This window comes from Ahaetulla prasina, chromosome 1, assembly GCF_028640845.1.
Source record: "Ahaetulla prasina isolate Xishuangbanna chromosome 1, ASM2864084v1, whole genome shotgun sequence".
Lineage (NCBI taxonomy): Eukaryota > Metazoa > Chordata > Lepidosauria > Squamata > Colubridae > Ahaetulla > Ahaetulla prasina.
The window spans coordinates 191,243,374-191,263,661 of record NC_080539.1 but is presented as its reverse complement, the minus strand read 5'-3'; the positions used below and the strand labels follow the sequence as shown (position 1 = coordinate 191,263,661).

The following is a 20,288-nucleotide window of genomic DNA, read 5'->3' as shown; positions in this document are numbered from 1 at the left end:
CCAAAATACACAATATGAGTATAAAATATAGTAAGCTTTCCTTGTTGCTTTAGAACTTTTTTTCCCTATACTTTTTGATATATTTAGTGAGCAACACACTTACCAAATGTTGCAAGTTATGAAAAAAATATTACTCTAGCTATGGACCTCAGAAGGCTAATAATATTACTGGAGCAAGACAAAGGTCTGCCAGGAAAATACTAAGCATACTTATAAACCAGTAAACCTACACAAGGCGATCTATATATCCTACACAAGGATGCTTTTTAAAATTCCTAACAAAATTGGAACATGAACAAAAAAGTAGGGAGCGTCCAAATATGATTTTATCAAGCACCTTATGACTAGAGCTGGTCCTGTAAACTATAGGGTGAAAAACTGCTTTCTTCTAGCTCTGAAAAGAAAGTTCAGTCCCCTTTCAGTTCTGCTCCAAACTGCACACAGTACAGGACTTCAGATGCATAGCTGAAGAAACAAGGGGAAGGAAAAATTTGGAGCAGAGAAGTAGCAGGTAGGGTACACCTCTGTTCATTTCCCTAGCAATGCTATTCTACAAAAAGCAGCCAGCTGAGCTTCAAAAACTTGTTACAGTAAACGTGTACTTTCATATTATCATTGGTATTTTTCATATCCATATTCATATCCATACTTACTTTTAATATCAGAATCTCTGGAACTGTGGCAAAAGAATTTTGAGAATTAAAAATAACTCCTTTTAGCTTTCTTATTTTTGGAGGAAGAGTACTATTTCCTGTAAGAAACAACACCATTTATTTTTTGTAATACATTGTTTATAAATTTCCACTATCACTAACAAACTGCAGGCATTTTGAAAACCAACGAAAGCAACATTGTTCCAGCAAGTGTTTGTCTCTTAGATCAGTTTACTGAATGGCAACTGAGGTATATTTGATTTCTATAGTTTAAAATAGTTGTGAAAGCATTCTGCCCAGAATTTGGGGGTGGGGATATACTTAACCATCATGAGCTGAATCAAGCTTTAAAAGGCAGTGCCGACTGGCGACACCCAGGGGAAGGGCCTTCTCTGTGGGGGCTCCCACCCTCTGGAACGAGCTCCCCCCAGGATTACGTCAACTTCCCGACCTCCGAACCTTCCGCCACAAGCTTAAGACACATCTATTTATCCGTGCAGGGCTGGCCTAGGGTTTGATTTTTTTTTATAAATTTAATTTTAATGGGGTTTTGTATTTTAACTATACTTTTAAATTTGGCCTAATGGAATAAGTTTTTTAAATGTTGTTTTAACATGTATTTATATTATATTTTATGTTTTATAAGGCTGTAAACCGCCCTGAGTCCTTCGGGAGATAGGGCGGTATAAAAGTTTGAATAATAAATAAATAAATAAAATAAATAAAAGAAGGATGTAGGAATCAAACCCTCATACACACTAAAAAATACTGCAGACCATTCTTTTCTTCATTACTTCATTTCATGTTTCAGCTCTTTTCAAGCACAAATAAAAACAATGTTTATATTGACTATATTATATTCCAAAGAACATTAAGGTTCATCCAGGGAATAAACTTTCCAAACCAGTACTCCATCAAATGTTTTTATCAACTTTAGAATGTTATTTGTTTCATCAAATAGGTTATCCTTTGAATGAACATCAGAACATTTTTATTTTTTTTTAGGTTTAAGCTAGAACCACTATCACAAAATAAAATGCCTGAATGCAAACCCGTGTTAACTAAAATAAAGAATTTTTTTCTCTGTAAATTTTCAATTCATCAACTTTTAGTGGCACTGCAGTTCTTTTCTTAAGATAAGTACCCAATAATTTTTTATGAAATAATATATTTCTATTATTATATTTTATATTTTTTATAATATACTTTATTCATTAAACATGAAACTCAGTCAACTGAACATTCAAAAATAAAAATATGTTATTATTATTACTATTAGTATCAGTATTATTTCTTTTATTCATTAAACATGAAATTCAGTTAACTGAACATTTAAAAACGTATTGCAAAATCATTGACTGGCACTGATAGTTTATCTTCTTAAAATATATAATGTTGCGAGTAGTGCAGTTTTTGCAGTTCCACAGGTATTATTGCAGGAAGCTGCAATTTCTTGATGTATTTTGTAAAATTCTTGGACATGGTACCAAGGGCCAAGATGAAAATGGGTATCACTGTTACATGTTTCATCCATAACGCATAGTTTCGATGGTCAGATTTCTTGATTTTTTTCCAGTTCTTTTTCTTTGACTCTGGCTTCTCCTGGTACAGCGATATCAATAAATTGTGCGCTTCAATTTTCAACAACTGTGATATCTGCCGTGTTGTGTTCCAAATGACAATCCATCTGTATTCGAAAGTCCCACAAGACCTTCACCTTCTCATTTTTAATGACTTTTGCCACTTTTATGTTCCCATGACTTTTCGGATACAGGTAAGTCATAATTTTTACATAATGACCAGTGGATTAATTTAGCAACTCAGTCATGTCTAGCTTTATAATCAGTTTGCACAATTTTGCTGCACCCACATATTAAATGTGAAACAGTTTCAACTTTGTCATTGCAAAGTCAGCAGTTTGGATTGTCAGTAGATTTTTGTATCTTCACTTTCATGGCAACAGAAGGTTTAATATTGGATGCTCAAGAACAAGCACTACAAACTGTAGTGCTTGTTCTTGAGCATCCAATATTAAACCTTCTGTTTCTTTCTTGATGGTTCTTCTCTTAAGCCATGTCCATGTCAAGTTGTTATCACATTTTCCTTCAATGTTTTTCAAGTGCTGTCTATACAAAGCTTTGGTTTTCCATCCATTTAATCTGTCATTCAGCTGTTTTATTATTTTTATATTGTTGGTGTTATATGATCTGTCACTATTGCTGTATGTACACTGAGAACTTATGCACCGGCGATAAATTCCTTGTGTGTCTAATCACGCTTGGCCAATAAAATATTCTAATTCTAATATACTACAGTTATATTAAGCCTTGTGTTACTATTGGTTCTGAAGTGTAAACAGTGGGTGCATGTTTATTAAATGTGGGGGGAACAGACCCAGTAGGATTCTTCTTGATATGCCTTCCTGGCTTTTATCTAGGTATGAACTGTCATCAGTATCACCATAGAGCACGCAGTTGCTATTAAACTCTTTCACAAGGGGAAGATTTAAAAACAAATATATGCTATTATAGAAGTAAGTGTTACCTGATAATTCATCGATTGACCCTTGAAACATGTTCATTATGCAAATGAAATATGATGAGACGTTACCATTATGAGATGTTTTTAGGAAGACATTTTCAAGTTCTGAAAACAGAAACCTGGGACAAAACAGAACAAAACAGTCTTATCTGAAGGCACACACATTAAAGAATGGTTTGTAATTAAAATAAAGTCTTCAATTTACCTACAGTTTAATTCAGAAAATTAATTAATTAAAATTAATTCTTGCTTAAGCAAGAAAAACCAAATGCACAAATATAAAATAAGTGGCTCAAAAACAGTAACAGTGAAAAGGATCTAGGTGACTTAATGGACAGCCACTTAGGTATGAGCCAGCAGTGTGTGCTGCGGCTGCCAAAAAAAGCAAATACAATCCCAACATGCATTAACAGAAGAATAGTATCAAGATCATGTGAAGTGTTAGTACTTCTTTACACTGCATAGTAAGACCACACTTGGAATACTGTGTCCAGTTCTATTCACCAGAATACAAAAAAATTTCTGAAACCCTAGAAAGAATGCAAGATAATTAGGGGTCTGGAGCTAAACCATACACTGAATTGGGTATGTCTAGTCTAATAAAGAGAAGAATAGGAGTGCATTATAGCAGTCTTCCAATACTTAGGGGCTGTCACAGAGAAGACAAGGTCAACTATTTTCCAAAGCAGCTGAAGGCATGACAAGAAGTAGTGGGTGGAAGATCCTTAAAGAGAGATCCAACTTAGAACTAAGGAGAAATTTCTTTTCTTTCTTTTTTTTAAATAAATTCTATTAAATATACAATTTAAAAACATTAGACATGGTGCGACTTGTCTGGTACATACTTTTTTAACACTTTTTCTTTCATGTAGATTACAATATAACATCATGCATATTCCATATATACTTTTTATACATTCAACCACACTCCAGTTACATACATATTCCCTTCATATCTATTCAAATCCTGTTTACTCCTATCTAATATTTCTTATATTATTATTTTTTTCTCCCCTTTTCTTCACTTCGTTTCTAATTCTCTATCCCTACATTCCTTCTTTTCTCTAGCCATTTATAAAATGTATTCCAGGTTACACAGAATTCCAATTCATCTTTATCTTTATCTTTGAGCTCCATTGTTAACCTGTCCATTTCTGCACAGGTCAATATTTTGAGAAATTTCCTGATGGTGAGAACAATTAATCAGTGTAAGGGCTTGCCTTCAGAAATTGTGAGTGCTTCATCACTGGAAGTTTTCAAGAAGAGATTGGACAACAATTTAGACAGAATGGTATAAGATCTCCTGCTTCAACAGAGTGTTGGACTAGAATACCTCCAAGGTCCCTTCCTACTCTGTTATTCTATGCTCTAACTCAACACAAAGAAGAAATAGAACAATTTCTATTTGATCAGAAAATGAATTTTGGTAATCATGTGAGGTTATACCAAAAGATGCTCAAGTGTACCAGTATATATGAATGCTCTCTCTGCTCTGTAGTAAAGTAATCCTGTCAATTATGCATAAATATACATTTTTTAAAATGTATATAAACCAGACATCAGTAATTCTGCATCATTCTGAACATTTTATACAATATTATTTCTTATGTCAACCTCATCTCAAAAATATTTCTTTTCTGCTGAAAAGAAGAGAATGAATTTCTCTTCATTTAACTAATTATGAAACATGTTACTTACTGTGCAATCAAATTGCTTGGAGATTGTGCTTGATCCCATTCCTTCCAAAATGTCTTGTTTAGAAGTGTTTCTGCAATCATCAGAAAAGGATGCCTAATATGATCAAATTTATATTGCAGTTCAGTTCTTTTTGACAGCAAATTTGGATCTGAATTTGCTTTAAGCTCCTTTAGCAAATCCAAATGATTTAAAATAGAAATACTGTCCTTAAATATTTTTTGAACTGATTTGTTGTTATCTGGAACTTTACCCATCATTTCCAAACCATATCTTGCATTCCCAGTTTCTGTGTGGTACCATTTGGACACCATAGTCCAAATTTGTGAATAATTACTTTTAGGTGGAATGGAGATTTCATCTTCATTTCTTTGTGGGGCTTCATTCACAGGAATATTCAAATATGCATAATCTTGAAGATGCTTAAAGAATATTGCTAACTCATTCCAGTCTATTAATTTGTCAAGAAAATTTTGTATATAATATTCTGTTTCATTACCTGAAAACAGCAAAGGGATTTTTGAAGGATTATAGTTATTTATATCATCAAGAACTGGGATGAAACAAGTTGAATTAACTGATGGTAATTGTTTAGAAATTTTTACTAAAGTTGCATACATCTCCTGTATCCAAGGATGTTGGAAATCAAAGAGTATATCCATTTTCAAAAGCAAGCCAGAAGAAAATTGTAGTGATTTGATGATGCATAACAAGTCATTTGAAAAATTCACATTATTTTTTTGGTAAAGATTTATTAATTTTGTCTGCTGGAAATTTCTTATGGAGAAAAGTAAGAAGTCAATAAATGTTTGATTTGTTCTCTTTTCAAAATCCACAGAAGAGAAAAGCAGTTCACAATGGTTTTGGTTATGTATTTCAGAGAGAGAGATATTTCTAAACAGCATTTGAAAAATTATGTGAATTATATCTTGAGCATTGCAATTATGTGGCACTCCCATTTTGTTGGTCCAACTATGTAATAATGGACTTAGAATTAAATATAAGATATCAACTGTTTTTGTTTCAACTAAATTTCTATCCCCTAAGAAAGATTCATTGAATTCCTTTTGAAACAAAAATTGTGAAAAACCATGCAAGATGGCAATTTTTCCTTGATTAGTTTCTTCCGATTTGCTGTCAGAAAGTATCATTGCTCCTTGATTCAGTATGTCATAAATATTTTCAAAGGTTTTGTGACTATTATTAGCCAATGGGAAGATGGTTTCTAATTGACTAATGTTAAATTGATGCCTAAACCTTTGGTGAAATAACAGCTTCCTAACAACAATATTAATTTGTTCTGAAGTGTTAATATGTGGGTTTTCTTCATTATATTTTGGTAGTACATAGGATAAAAGTTGAGTTAACCCTTGCAGTTCTGAGTTAAAATGAAGGTCAGAAGCATTACTCAGTAAAGAAAGATGTTTATATAAGGTACTTAAAAAAAGTGAGCTATGCATTACAGGTTGTAGTTCTCTATAAATATTTACAAAGGCCTTCAACTCATTTGACCAGGATTTTTTAGCAGTATTTTGGATTCTTTGCAGTAATTGTGAAATATAAGTAATCAGGTTTATATTTGTTTTGCTATGATAGTTATTCTGAGGGGTCAAGAATGGTTTCAGAATGGCTTTTATTACTGAAAAATTAAGAAAAAAATCTGAAGATGTCAAAGGAATTTCTTCTCTTGAATCAAAAGCCCATGGTATTTCCATTAGAAATTGGGTAGTTGCTACAGACATCATCTTCTGGATAGTTTTCCATATCATTTTAAGTTTTAAGTTGATCCTATTTAAAAACAATTCATTTGATATTCTTGTAGTTTTGTTTAATATGTGTTTGATTTGTTCTGAAGAAGGATTAATGTAGAAAAGTCTTTCAAAAAGAGCATCAAAAGGTGATAAAAAAGTATTAATATTTTTTCTAAAATAAATTTTGTAATCTATGTCAGAACTAGAATTTAGGAACAATCTTAACATATCTAATATGTCTTCTAAAGGGAAAACTCTCATGCCCCAGCTTAAAGTTTCAAGAAGTTTGTATGTTTCTTTTTCCTTGTTGGCTAATCCAATGCCAACAAGAATTAGTGCTTTTCTGGACATTTCTAGCAGTTGAATATACTGCTTTGTATTTGTCACATTCTGTTTTGAATGCAATGTTTCTGCAGTCTTGCTCAAGATCTCTGAAAAATTATTCCATTTTGATTGATGAACAACATTTTTGCTGATTTGTAAAATCTTTGCTACAATCTTTTGGTGTTTATTATGTAGCAAAAAAAAAGGCACAAATGTTTGATTCCAAAATGATAGGTTATTCAGGATATTTTGAATATCTGCTACTGTTCCTTTAAAAATAAAAGGATTCTGAATGTGAAAAGCAGAAATTTGGTCAATGATATTGCTAAGCAATGGTTCTCTGCAAGTCAGATTATGTTGAGACAGATCAAGAGAAAAGGCACTTAGATTTTTATCAACCTTTTCTATCCAGGAATTCTGTAATTTATGGATCCCAATTAATTTGGACAGAAAACTGGATGAAACTTCTAATAATTTGATGAGACATTGAAATTCACCTGATAAGTGTTTCCTTTTGTTTCCCTGGATTATTTCAAAAAGTGATGCCGATTTGAGTCTTTTTGCTGTAAACTGAAACAATTGGGTAAACATATAGTCATAGGTTGTTCGGTTTTCAAAATCCAGAGACGAGAAGAGAAAATTACATTTTCTTTCTCTTAAGGCTTCCTTTAGTGTGGCATTATTGAAAAACACCTCAATTGCAATGAGATGGAAATCTTTGACAGTGCAGTCTGAGAATCTATTGTCAGCCTGAATGTTTCCTATTTGAAAAAGGCTTGGTGCTAAATACAACAGTTGCAACATTTTTGCTTGTATTGAAGAATTATGCCACACTGGAGTCATATATAAATCCAGCAAAGGTAATGACTGTGAAAATCTGAGGAGGGTATCAGTTTTCATAATATTAAATGCTTCTATCTGATTGGGATCAGAAAGTATCTCTATACCCTTCTTAATGATCTGAAATAATTTCTGTACAGTTTCATTGTTGGTATTCATTAGTGGATTAACAATAAAGAATTCGCTGATATACTTTTTCTCCAGGTCCTCTAACACTTGTAAACTTTTCAAAATAGTATTTAAAACCATTGAAACATTTGCTCCCTTGATGCTCCCTGTATCATATTTTTTCAATAAATGGTTTACAAATTTAATCATTTGCTCAAGTTCTATTTTCAAAGGAAGTCCAAAGTTACCATGATTGACATACAGATTGTCATGTAATATATCTAAAATCTGTTTATATATAAGGATGTCTGTATCACTCCATTTTGCAGACCTCAATTTTTCAACAATATGCCAATAAGTGTTGAATTCATTCCACTGAGATTCATTAATGGAATTTTGGATTTTCTGCATCAGGTTGGTCAGAGAAGAGATCAGTAGGTAGTTACGATTAGTCCTGCTATTTGTTATGATACTAAAGATTTTCTGAAGTACCAGGAGCTTCTCAGGAAAATTATCAGTTGTTGCAGGTTGAAGCAGAAAGTTTACTAACAATGATGGCACTTCTTCTACTGAAGTTAAGTATTTTCTATATTTTTCAGGCATTTTAACACTTTGCCGTGCCTTTCTGGCTTTAAACATAATACTATTTAAAAATGTGATATCCCTGATGCTCCTATTTAAATTGCGGATATTTTGAGTTTCTTTTAAGTCAAATAATGGCATTTTCTTCAAACTATTCTGTGAGTTTGTATTTCTTTTGAAATCCTTTAAAAAATAGTCAGTCTTAAAATCTTCATCAGCAAAATCAAGAGCTAAAAGATTCCTGTAATAAAAAGATAAGAGAGTGCATCATTTATAACAGAACAAAGAAAATGCAAATGCCATGAAATACCATGAAATTTGTTTCCCCTTTCTAATAGTGTTTTTATAACCTGTCTTCCTACTCACCTCCTCCTTATACCTTGCTTGCTTCTATTTTTAACAAATCATATTTTGCTAATAGACGTAAGGCTTTTGCTTATGACTGGTCTTAAATAAGATTCCAATCAAACATGAAAAATGATATGGTCTTTCATGGTTCCTGACCCAGTTTTTTGTCTTTTTCCAAGGCACTCCCACCTTTTTAGTTCCCAGATTCCTCTTTTCTAGTCAATCCTCTCTTTGAACTATAAATATTTAAAAACTCTGTTAATAGCTTTTATTAATGTCAGTGGATGTTTCTGAAATGCTTACAGTACTGTACTGCAAAATATATGATTGCTGATGTATAGGAGAGAGTTAATCTGTTCCTTTACTGCTTCAATCAGGGTGAAAATAGTAGCTCTTACTGACACATGGGAGCATTTTCAGCAGAGGTAGCTACCCTTGAATCAGCTCCAGTCAATTGAAATCTGGCAGTTCAAATTTCATGCATATACCATTGAATTATATTTTTATAAAGTATATTGTCACATGCTAAAGTCATACATATATTTGGTTTATAAATAAAAAATACATTAAAAACAATGGCATTCATTTTTGGGTAGACATGTATAGTTGTTTTGTTGATCTTGCTGATCAGAAAGGTTGGCAGTTTGGTGGTTCAAATCCCTAGTACAGGTCTCCTGCGTGAGCAGAGGGTTGGACTAGATGACCTCCAAGGTCCTTCCAACTCTGTTACTGTTACTGAATACTAGCTTTTACATGTATTTACAGGTAATTCTCAAGGTACAATAGATCATTTATTGTCTGTTCAAAGTTACAACAGACAACCCCCCCACCCAAAAAACCCCACACCTATATACAACTCTGTTTCAAAGTTACAAATTCTACAGAACCAACCTGGTCATTCACCTTATGAATGACTGGGTTGTGTAGAATTTTTAACCTTGCAGAGACACTGTGACACACCCACATAATCTATCCCCCCCTCCATCCTGCCTTACTGGGTCTCCAAAGACACTGGGCCTCTTTTGTCTCCCCACCAAATTCCAAACAGCTGTCTTCTACTCCTCACAATTCCACACTTACCTCTGAAGATTAGCAAAACTCAGGAGGCTGGGAAGGAGGAGGTCACATGGGAGGATTTCAACTTCCTTTTCAACCTGTTGTGAAACCTGAGCTGCTGTATGCAAAGTAGCTGCATTGTTCTCAGCCAGATAAGGTTACAAAATGTAGTCTTTTCTATCCAGCACGAGGAGGAAATGTTTGTGCTTTTTTGAGTAACTCAGCAAAGCAGCTTCTTTCTTTCAAAGGGGTAGAACCAGGGGTGAAATGGTCCCGGTTCGGACCGGATCACCTGATCCAGTAGCGATGGTGGTGGGTGGTTCGGAGAACCAGTAGCAAAAATCCCTGCCATCCCCCACGCCCAGCTGAGCCACATGATCATCAGAGGCTTTTTTTTTTACTTTTAAAAGCATTTTTTCTTCAGCCGAAAAACGCTTTTAAAAGTAAAAAAAGCCTCTGATGATCGCGCGGCTCAGCTGGGATCATTAGAGCCTTTTAAAAGCATTTTTATAACCTCTTCGGCCTGACTGTCAGAGCCTTTGGCAGAAAAAATGCTTTTAAAAGGCTATGATGATCCCAGCTGAGTTGCCTGATCGTCAGAGGCTTTTTTTTCTTTTAAAGGCAAAAAAAATCCTTTTAAAAGAAAACAAAAGCCTCTGACGATCAGGCAACTCAGCTGGGATCGGCCAAAGAGGTTGTAGAAAAAATGCTTTTAAAAGTAAAAAGAAAAAAAAAGTTGCCCATGCTCACCCAGTCACTTTACCCCCACAAGCCACACCCACAGAACCGGTAGTAACAAATTTTATGTTTCACCACTGGGTAGAACATTACACTGGTGTTCAGGAAGCTAAGGAATTCTAGGAATTCCTAGCTCCCGAAGCAACAGCATCCTTCTCTACTCCAACTTCCTGAATTCTGGATATCTTCAAAAGGTAAGTGTGCAATAGTGGTGGGGTATGGAGGAGGCCCTTAGGGCTTTGGAGAGTCCAGGGGACAGGGGTAGAGCATGGGATATCTCAGTGGGAGGCAGAGGCCTCCTTGGTGTGCTTGTGTCTGGACTAAACCTCCCATTGTTTGCTCCATCCCTGAGTCACATTATGTTCTACCTAATGGCCCATGCATTTGTTTAACAGATGCATTGGGGAAAGCAGGGATAGAGAGGTGGTTAATTATGTACTTCATTTAATGTAATCCTTGATTTCCAATATGAATGGGCAGGCTCCATTACTATCATAAATTGAGGATTACCTGTATTTCAGTCAAATTCTGATACATTTTTATACCTGCTGTCTTAACAATATAAGAGGAACTAGAGAAATACTCATATGATTGGAAGAAAACAGAGTAGTTTCTGGAAAACTCTCCATTCCTTTTGAAGTAACATTTTATAGCAGGAGAAAGGATAACTTTAACTCAGAACTCACCTTAAAAGTTCTTTCATTTTAGCAAATAAAATCAGAATCTTTTTCAAGGAAATGTAATTTACTGCCAAATTATTTTTATCTACAAAAACAAGACGACAAATAAATAAGTTAAATTACTGATTTTAATTATTCTCTTTCAATGAGAGAGGGTACTAATATGTTATTACATAAAATGTATGTTATATCTCTCTGCCCGTAAAATAATAGCATTGGAATAAACCTCATAAATGCATCTCTGGGATTTTTTTTATGGTTTTCCAGAGAATATAAAGCATGTTTTCCACCTTGAGCTGGCTAATATTTGTCTTCAGGGTTGTTTCAGATCATTATGTGGTATCTGTTTGCTTATTGAGAAATCTAGTTAGTTAAGGCAAAGCAATAGATGCAATCTACATAGACTTCTGCAAAGCTTTTGACTCAGTGGTACATGATAAACTTCTCCTAAAACTAAAATCCTACGGCATTTCAGGACCTCTTCACAATTGGATAACTGCTTTCCTGTCAAATAGGGGCCGGTTTAGCTCAGGCTGGTAAGGCCTGTTATTAAGAACACAAAGCCTGCAATTACTGCAGGTTCGAGCCCGGCCCAAGGTTGACTCAGCCTTCCGTCCTTTATAAGGTAGGTAAAATGAGGACCCAGATTGTTGGGGGGGCAATAAGTTGACTTTGTAAAAATATACAAATAGAATGAGACTATTGCCTTATACATTGTAAGCCGCCCTGAGTCTTCGGAGAAGGGCGGGGTATAAATGTAAAAAAATAAATAAAAAAAAATAGACAACAAGTGGTCAAAATTGGCAATGCTCTATCAAATTCTGTTCCTGTTAAAAGTGGCGTTCCTCAAGGCAGCGTTCTTGGACCAACGCTCTTCATACTATACATAAATGATCTCTGTGACCATATCTCAAGTTATTGTGTTCTCTTTGCTGACGATGTCAAACTATTTAACACCACCAACAATACTACTACCCTTCAAAAAGACCTTGACTTTGTATCCGATTGTCTATAACTTGGCAACTCCAAATCTCAACCAGCAAATGCTCAGTCTTACATATTGGAAAAAAGAACCCAAACACTAAGTACCAGCTTGATGGACATTACCTTACAGATGACCCTCACCCTGTTAAAGACCTTGGAGTTTACATATCAAATGATCTAAGTGCCAGAGCCCACTGCAACTACATAGCAAAAAAGGCTCTAAGAGTTGTAAACCTAATTTTGCATAGCTTCTTTTCCAAAAACTCTACACTACTAACCAGAGCATACAAAACATTTGCTAGACCTATTCTTGATTACAGCTCACCTGTCTGGAACCCATACCACATCTCTGACATTAATACAATTGAACTTGTCCAGAAATATTTTACAAGAAGAGTTCTCCGCTCCTCTGAAAACAACAAAATACGTTATACCACCAGACTTGAAATCCTGGGATTAGAAAACTTAGAACTCCGCCAACTCTGACAAGACCTGTGTTTAACACACAGAATCATCTATTGAAATGTCCTTCCTGTTAAAGACTACTTCAGCTTCAATCGCAATAATACAAGAGCAAACAATAGATTCAAACTTAATGTTAACCGCTTCAATCTTGATTGCAGAAAATATGATTTTTGTAATAGAGTTGTTAATGCTTGGAACACACTGCCTGACTCTGTGGTCTCTTCTCAAACTCCCAAAAGCTTTAACCAAAAACTGTCTACCATTGACCTCACCCCATTCCTAAGAGGACTATAAGGGGCATGCATAAGAGCACAAAAGTGCCTACTGTTCCTGTCCTAATGTTTCCTTTCATAAATTGGGACTGAAGTATCACTGCCAGTCTTCATCAGGAAAAATGAATGAAGGAAACTGTTTTCAAATTTAATAGAGTAATATTTATTACTCTTTAATAAATTAAATTTATTAGGATATTAAATTAGAATATTAAATTATTAGGATATTAAATTAGGATATTATACATTGGCTGCAATATTGTATAGCAATGTCAGCATTTCTTTTTCTGAATAATGTATTGGGGGAGAATATTCACCATATTCAATTAATTGTGTAAGAGACCTGAAGCAAGAACATGGTTTATTACCAACCTTAATACAAGGATTTGGATCTATCTACTGGAGTTTCCATTTCATTTCACCAACTCATCCCACCTACATAAGCAAGGGAAGTTATGTTGTGGATCCTGTCACTTAAAGAAATTCAACTAGTGAGTCCAAGAAGAGACCCTTCTCTGCCATTGTTCCCTGTCCTGTGGAACACCTTGCCCCAGAGACTAGATAGGGCCCCACTCTCCTAATCTTTTAGAAGAACTTCAAGCTTGGGTCTGCCAATTGGCATGAGGGGGTCTATCATGCAAGCATTGGTGGGGGAATTGGTGGGCTGAAAGTACTTCCTCTGTCTATTAACATTTCAATAGTTCCATTTAACTCTGTTTCAATTTGGTTTTTAATGTTGTTCTTAACTTTTATTTTGTTTTACTTGCAAACCATCCAGAGTCAACCAAGTGTGATGTGTGATATGGAAATTTGATAACTAAATAAATAAATAAACAAACATTACTTAGGTCTCTAATCAGGTACAACAAATGGACTAGTCTTACCTTGTTCTGAACAGCTCAAAGTAGATAGCCAGCTAGTCATATTTAGAATCATTTGGGGACTATTATCCCTCTTCATAAATAACCTTTAAAACAAGAAAAGTCCTAAGTATGACAATGCAGTGAAATCAGGCATGAGCCAATCCTGGCTCATAGCAGTTTTCTATATAAGGGACATGTTCAGCTCTTCTATGATATCCCCTTTTAAAAGTATTTAAACATTGTCTCTGAAAAAAATCCTGAAAAAACTAGAATTAATAGCCACAGGGGGGAAAAAAACAACTCACATTAAATTTACAGCTAGTCCTTTGCCCTACTTCTAATCTTTTTCAGCTGTAAATAAAATGTTACTGTACCATGAAAGACCCAAAAGGGTTTAAAAGTAGCTTTCTCACTGATGGCTTTTTCATATAATGCAACACTAGTGAAATGGTATATGAAGAGGCCTTTGGGAAAATGTTGCAGAATGTATTAATTTGTTTTTCATATTTATTTCCGTGATTCTCTTCCACATACTTCTTTCTTCTTTTCCCCACTATACGGAGGTGGGGCATGTTTCTTGACTTCAGGGACTTCTTCAGGCAGTTGTAGGAGTCAATACTGACCTGAACACACACACAATAAAAAGAATTTGACAGTATGGGAGTTGTCTAAGAAGCCAATTTCTTGTAGCCATTGCCTAAGGCATTTTAGGAAAAGGAAATGGCAGCTGCCAAGAGACAGCCACTAGTGAAACCATGCCACCAAAAGCTAACAGCCTCCATAAAAAAGTGGGATAATGAAAACAAAGTCAACTGTAATCATTTGATTCAATGTTCCATTCATTATAAACTGGAGGTATATTTCTTCATAAATTTTAAATTTGCTGCCAAATTTAATTTCACCATGCATAAAAAAATCACAGTGCTGGTCTATAAATTCACTATAAAATGATCAAATTTTACCACCTTATTTTAATTTCATATGGAAGTAATCACCATCCATTGTGGAATAATTAAACAAAAATTGATGTTTAGAAAAATAAAAGCCCTTAAATTATCTCCGTTCATCGAAACGGGTTCATTTGTGTAACAGTCAAAAAGTACTGTAAGTGATTTGCCCGGAAGCATCGTGGCGAGACAGTCAGGAAATAGCGAGCTCTTACGAGCTTCGCAAAATCCTGGGCTGATGAACCAATGCCGAGGAGTCTTCAGACCGGATCTGTCCTGTAGGGATGGGGAAGAAAGAGAGGCATCTCAGAAGACCAAGAGGAACTGGCAAGTTCCTCAGAGGTCGGAGAAAACTCTTTGACTCGGCGACAGGGGAGATGGCCATAGTGGCCATCATTAAGCTAGGGCAACCGGACCAAGATTTGAGCAAGAGTGGTGATTTGGACAGAATATGTGGGGCTCCCACACTCTGGAACGAACTTCCCCCGGGTTTACGCCAAATACCTGACCTTCGGACCTTTCGCCGCGAACTGAAGACGCATCTTTTTATTCGCGCGGGGCTGGCTTAAATTTTACGGATTGTATAGTTTTATTATTAATTTTAAACGGGGTTTTAATTTTTATATATTTTAAAATTTTAGGCAAGTATAATAAGTTTTTTAATTCTGCATTTTATAGGTTATTGTCTAGTCTGTTTTTATTTGCCTGTACACCGCCCTGAGTCCTTCGGGAGAAGGGCGGTATAAAAATCTAATAAATGAAATGAAATGAAATGAAATATTGAAGTTGGTAAATACCAACTCACGAGAAAAAGAAATTAACTTTAATTTGGTAAAAGGTGTCTCGGCAGTGAAACAGTGGCTAAATTGAGTGGAGAACATGAATGCAGCAAGAAAAAATAAATAAAATGGAAATACTAAAACCTAAAGCCCAAAAGGGATTTGGTTTTTTGGGGGGGATATAATTTGTGACACCCAAAATAGAAGAAAGGGGGGAAAAACCGTAAACAGATTTGGAGAGGCTTGAGACTTTGCAGAATGTCTTTTTGTTTATAGAAGGAAGAGTCCAAGGAACTATAATTAAAGCTTGGTGAAACTCTTTTTTACTTTCCCTTTGCCTCGTTAAATTGGACTTCGACTAAATTTTAAAATGAATAGATTTGGACAGGGACTTTAAATTGAATTTTTGGGAAAACAAAGAAGAAGAAGCAAAATGTGGTTTTAGAAACAAAATGGATACTTTTGTAGCTTGTTAATTAAAATTGTGGATTGGAGAGAGACACCCTTAGGCAAAGGGAAAAATTACAACGAGCAACATGTGTTTTGGAAAAAGTTTTTCTTTAAAGCGATAAGACCAGTGTGAACTTGTGGGGAGGATTTGTGAGCCTGCAAGCTGTTTGACTTTGATAACTGAGGAAGGTGAACTACAACCCAGAAAATACAGAATGGTGCAGGAAGTAATTGAAATGTTGAAAAGGATGCACATGACTTTAAAACGGGAAATAAAAGAAATAATTGCAAGACCTTATGGACAATTGGAATCAGATGTTGGAAATTACCCAAGAAAACATGGAAACTATGAAGAAGAAGCAAGAGAGTGTTATGGATGATAAAGAAAACAATGCTAATTGTGAAAAATCAAATGATTTTGTGGAGAATAATGATGAAAAAAATAATGATGACAGAAATAGAAAGGGTGGAAAGCGACAAAGGGAGGAAGAAGAGGGGAAGAGAAAAAGCACAAAAAACTTAAAAGATTACACTGGGATTGACAGTGACAAAAGAAGAATAATTAAAAGGGGAATAAGGAGAGTAACTGGAAAAACACTGCAAACTAGGAGAGTAGAAAAAATAGTAAGGGTAGAAAGAGACAAGGAGGGAAAAAAGAGAGGAGGAAAAAAATACAAAACCACATTGGGATTAACAGTGAGAATATAAAAATGAGGGGAAGGGGGAGGAGAAGAGGGGATGGAAATACAGGACTAGCAAAGAGAGTAAAGGATTTTAAGAGGGGGAAAAAGGAAGAAAGAGAGAAAAGAAGGAAATAAAAAATAGTTGACAATATATTAAATGGTTTAAATATTAACAATGGAATTTGAAAGCATAAAAAATAGCTGACAATATGTCAAATGGTTTAAATATTAATAATGGAATTTGAAAGTATAAACAGCCTTTAAAGGTAATTATGGAATTTACTAAAAGCCTTAGCAATGACATTATGAAGATTAACAGTTCTTTTTCTTTTCCTTTCGACTATGGTTAATGTTAAATGAATTGTGTTTGAATTGCAATATATGAATGTCTCTAAGGTTTGATGAGTAGTATATATAAAACTTTATAAATATTAATTGGGAAATAAAGGGTTTAATTTAGAGGGAATAAGGAGAAGGGGGGGAAAAGAGGGAAGTTGACAAATGATTAGAATTTAGGGTAAAGGGTAAGATTAGATATACAACATAAATAAAAGAAAGAAAATAAATATGAAAGAGAAAAGGCAAAATATATTAATGTAAGCATACACGATGTGTTGGATGAGAGCTAAAAAGTTGTATAAATTTGAAACCTGGCCAATATTCTGTTCAGAAAAAATGTATTGTATGTTGGTGTGTGTGTTAAAAAATAAAAAAATTCTAACAAAAAAAGTACTGTAAGTAAAATCCTGTGCACAACAATTTCTACCTTCCATCTCTTTTACCTTTTCCTGCTGTGAAGAGTATCAACCATGTCTCTCACAGTGGTGGCACCATGAATGATATCTGGAATCATCAGGAAGAGGTTCCATATAGAAGTTTCGTTCTGCACTTGAGAGATGAATGATAAAAATGATCCAGCTTCCTGGACAAAAGCCATCTGATAAGAAGGATGCTTCTGTAACTAGAAAGAGAAGCAAAAGAACATCTTTTAAAATATGAGTATAAGTAGTTCTCAAGTTATGAATGGTCACTTAATGACTGTTTGATGGACCTCCCCCTCACCACAGATACTTACAATGTTTTTGGACTTATGACAACCACATAACCCCCACCACATGATCACACTTTGGGCATTTGGCAAACAGTTCACCTTTACAATGATTTGTACATCCATGGTCACCTGACTGCAATGTGTTACATTTTTTGAAAGTGTTTGGTGTTTATTTCCAGTTTCCAGCAAAAAATGCTGATTCGGAGAAATGACTTCACTTAATGGTCCTGGCATTCACTTACTGTCCAACACATAGATTGTTCTTAGGTTACATTCATCCAGGGGTGAAATCCAGCAGTTCTGACAGGTTCTGGAGAAGCAGTAGCAGAAATTTTGAGTAGTTCGGAGAACCAGTAGCGGAAATTTTGAATAGTTCAAAAAACTGGCAAATGCTACTTCTGGCTGGTCCCAGAGTGGGATGGGAATGGAGATTTTGCAATATCCTTCCCCCTGGAGTGGAGTGGGAATGGAGATTTTGCAGTATCCTTCGCCTGCCATGCTCACCAAGCCTCACCACACCCACCAAGCTACACCCACAGAACCGGTAGTAAAAGAATTTGGATTTCACCACTGCATTCAGCCATTCACTCATTCAAAGCTACCACAGTACTGAACAAGGGGTCTTAAAACCATTCTCAAAATTGCAGCCATTGCAGCAGCCCCAGTCACATGATTGCAACTCAAGTGCTTGGTAATTGGCTCACAGTGTACCTTCATCTCATCCCCACTCTCAGAATGAGACAGCTTTAAATTGCCACAGTTATTGCCACAGTAACTTTATATTTGTGTTTTTCTCTCTAAACTAAACTTATTAATCACAAAGCATACTAAAGGCATGACATTGTTAGCACCTTTTGTATCAAGTGACTAGGAATGGATAAGATCAGAATATGGCTTTTTGGCCATTATAGCTTCATGCAAACACAACTCTCCCGCTCCTCACCTACCACCACTCTGCTCAGTGGTGGGATTCAAATCTGGTTTGAATCTGCTGCACTGGAGGGATGGCTTGCTACTGGAGGGATGGCGTCGCAGCAGAGCTGCTCAGAAGGCAGCCAAAAACTACCAGCAGCTAGAGGCCGGAGACCCCCACCAAGGCACAGATGAAGGTGAGCGAGGAGGAGGGTGAGCGGGCAGCATACAGGTGGAGGCCCCAGGGAAGGCCAGAGCTGGGGAATGGCGCATTCCCCGACCCAACCCAGCCAAGGCGAACGGCGAGTGGGAGGAGGCTCCAACTGGGGCCTCAGGGAATAGCACCTCCCTGGGCCCCAACCTGAGGTGAAGGGCGAGTGGATGGCATGCTTACCTTTGGGCTGCATGGTGAAGGCAACTTATATAGGGCAGGGCTCGGTGGGGTGGATGGGTGAGCGGCAACAGAGTGGGCAGGGCCAGCCAGAGGTGGTTTTTGCCAGTTTGGCGAACCAGTTAAAATTTCCATTACCATTTGCCTTAACCGGTCTGAACCGATTGAAAACCACCTCTGACTGCTGCTGTAATACAGCAGCACTGTGCTGTCGGGCCAAAATTGTGCATAGTGCTAAATTGCTTGTCTATTAATATTGTAAATTCTTTGTAGGATGTAGCATAAGGCTTAACTAGTGAAACAGTGAAGTTATGGGATCAAAACCCCATTTCACCTCTTTGACTTTTATTCAAGTCAAATATGCACGACGGAATGTTATACAGGGCATAGAAAAGAGCGTAGGAATGATGTATGGGCAGAGCCCTGCAGCCAGTCCAACCCCAATCTAGCTGATGCCCTATAATTGATAAGTGTTCTTTTTCTACAAGCTGGTTACACGTGAAGGAGGAGGATGGTTAAACTTGAGGAATGGTTTTAGCACCTTGCTTATCATCCTTGTCAAGACTGAATTTCTTCTGAGCTTCTTCAAGCAGGAGGAGGGAGGGAGGAATGGAATGCTAAGCTTTCGTCTATAGACCATGAGAGCCTGAACCTCACCAAGGTCAGTACTGCAAGTACTAGACAGGGACAGGGACTTTCCTATAACAAAAGGGAATTTTATAATTGGACCATATGAGGAGAAAGGGAATCTATTGTTTAACTAAGTTAGTATTTGCGTGGGAAAACCAGAGGTGCTTTTACTTCTGCAGTACTGAGGTGGTATATCCAATAGTTATACTTTTGGGAATTCAAAGCTCCTCAGTGTTTACTTCTTTTTGGTTCACTAATCAGACTGTTGACATTAAACCAGCTCTCTGAAAGAGCTGTAGGCTAATGAGGTCCGGTACCGAGAAGAAAATCAATGCCATTGTGAAGCCAGGGGCTGCTTCTCTGTGGGAAGCACCGGTAGCAGCCCAGGTGGACTCCAGGGTGCAAGCAGTAGTGATGTGGTCCAAGCTAAGGGTGGAGAAGATGGAGCAGCTACTGGTGCGGAATGAAGGAACCATGGCAGGATCCCTCTACCCCAACCCAATGGCTGGCTGGAGTGGAGAAGACAACCAAGACATTCTTGGATT

At 36.1% G+C, this 20,288-nt stretch overlaps 1 protein-coding gene across 2 annotated transcripts in view; it reads right to left on the bottom strand.

Moving 5' to 3' along the window:
- Nucleotides 1-20,288, bottom strand: part of ABCA12 (ATP binding cassette subfamily A member 12) — a 393,723-nt gene that overhangs the window by 176,806 nt on the left and 196,629 nt on the right. For both annotated transcript variants that reach the window (XM_058185940.1, XM_058185931.1), the window contains 6 exons: nucleotides 17,542-17,720; nucleotides 13,922-14,004; nucleotides 11,323-11,401; nucleotides 4,893-8,735; nucleotides 3,198-3,313; nucleotides 654-751 (listed from right to left, as the gene is read on the bottom strand). In XM_058185940.1, coding sequence (XP_058041923.1) covers nucleotides 654-751; nucleotides 3,198-3,313; nucleotides 4,893-8,735; nucleotides 11,323-11,401; nucleotides 13,922-14,004; nucleotides 17,542-17,720 — 4,398 coding nt within the window. The remainder of the gene's footprint in view (nucleotides 1-653; nucleotides 752-3,197; nucleotides 3,314-4,892; nucleotides 8,736-11,322; nucleotides 11,402-13,921; nucleotides 14,005-17,541; nucleotides 17,721-20,288) is intronic.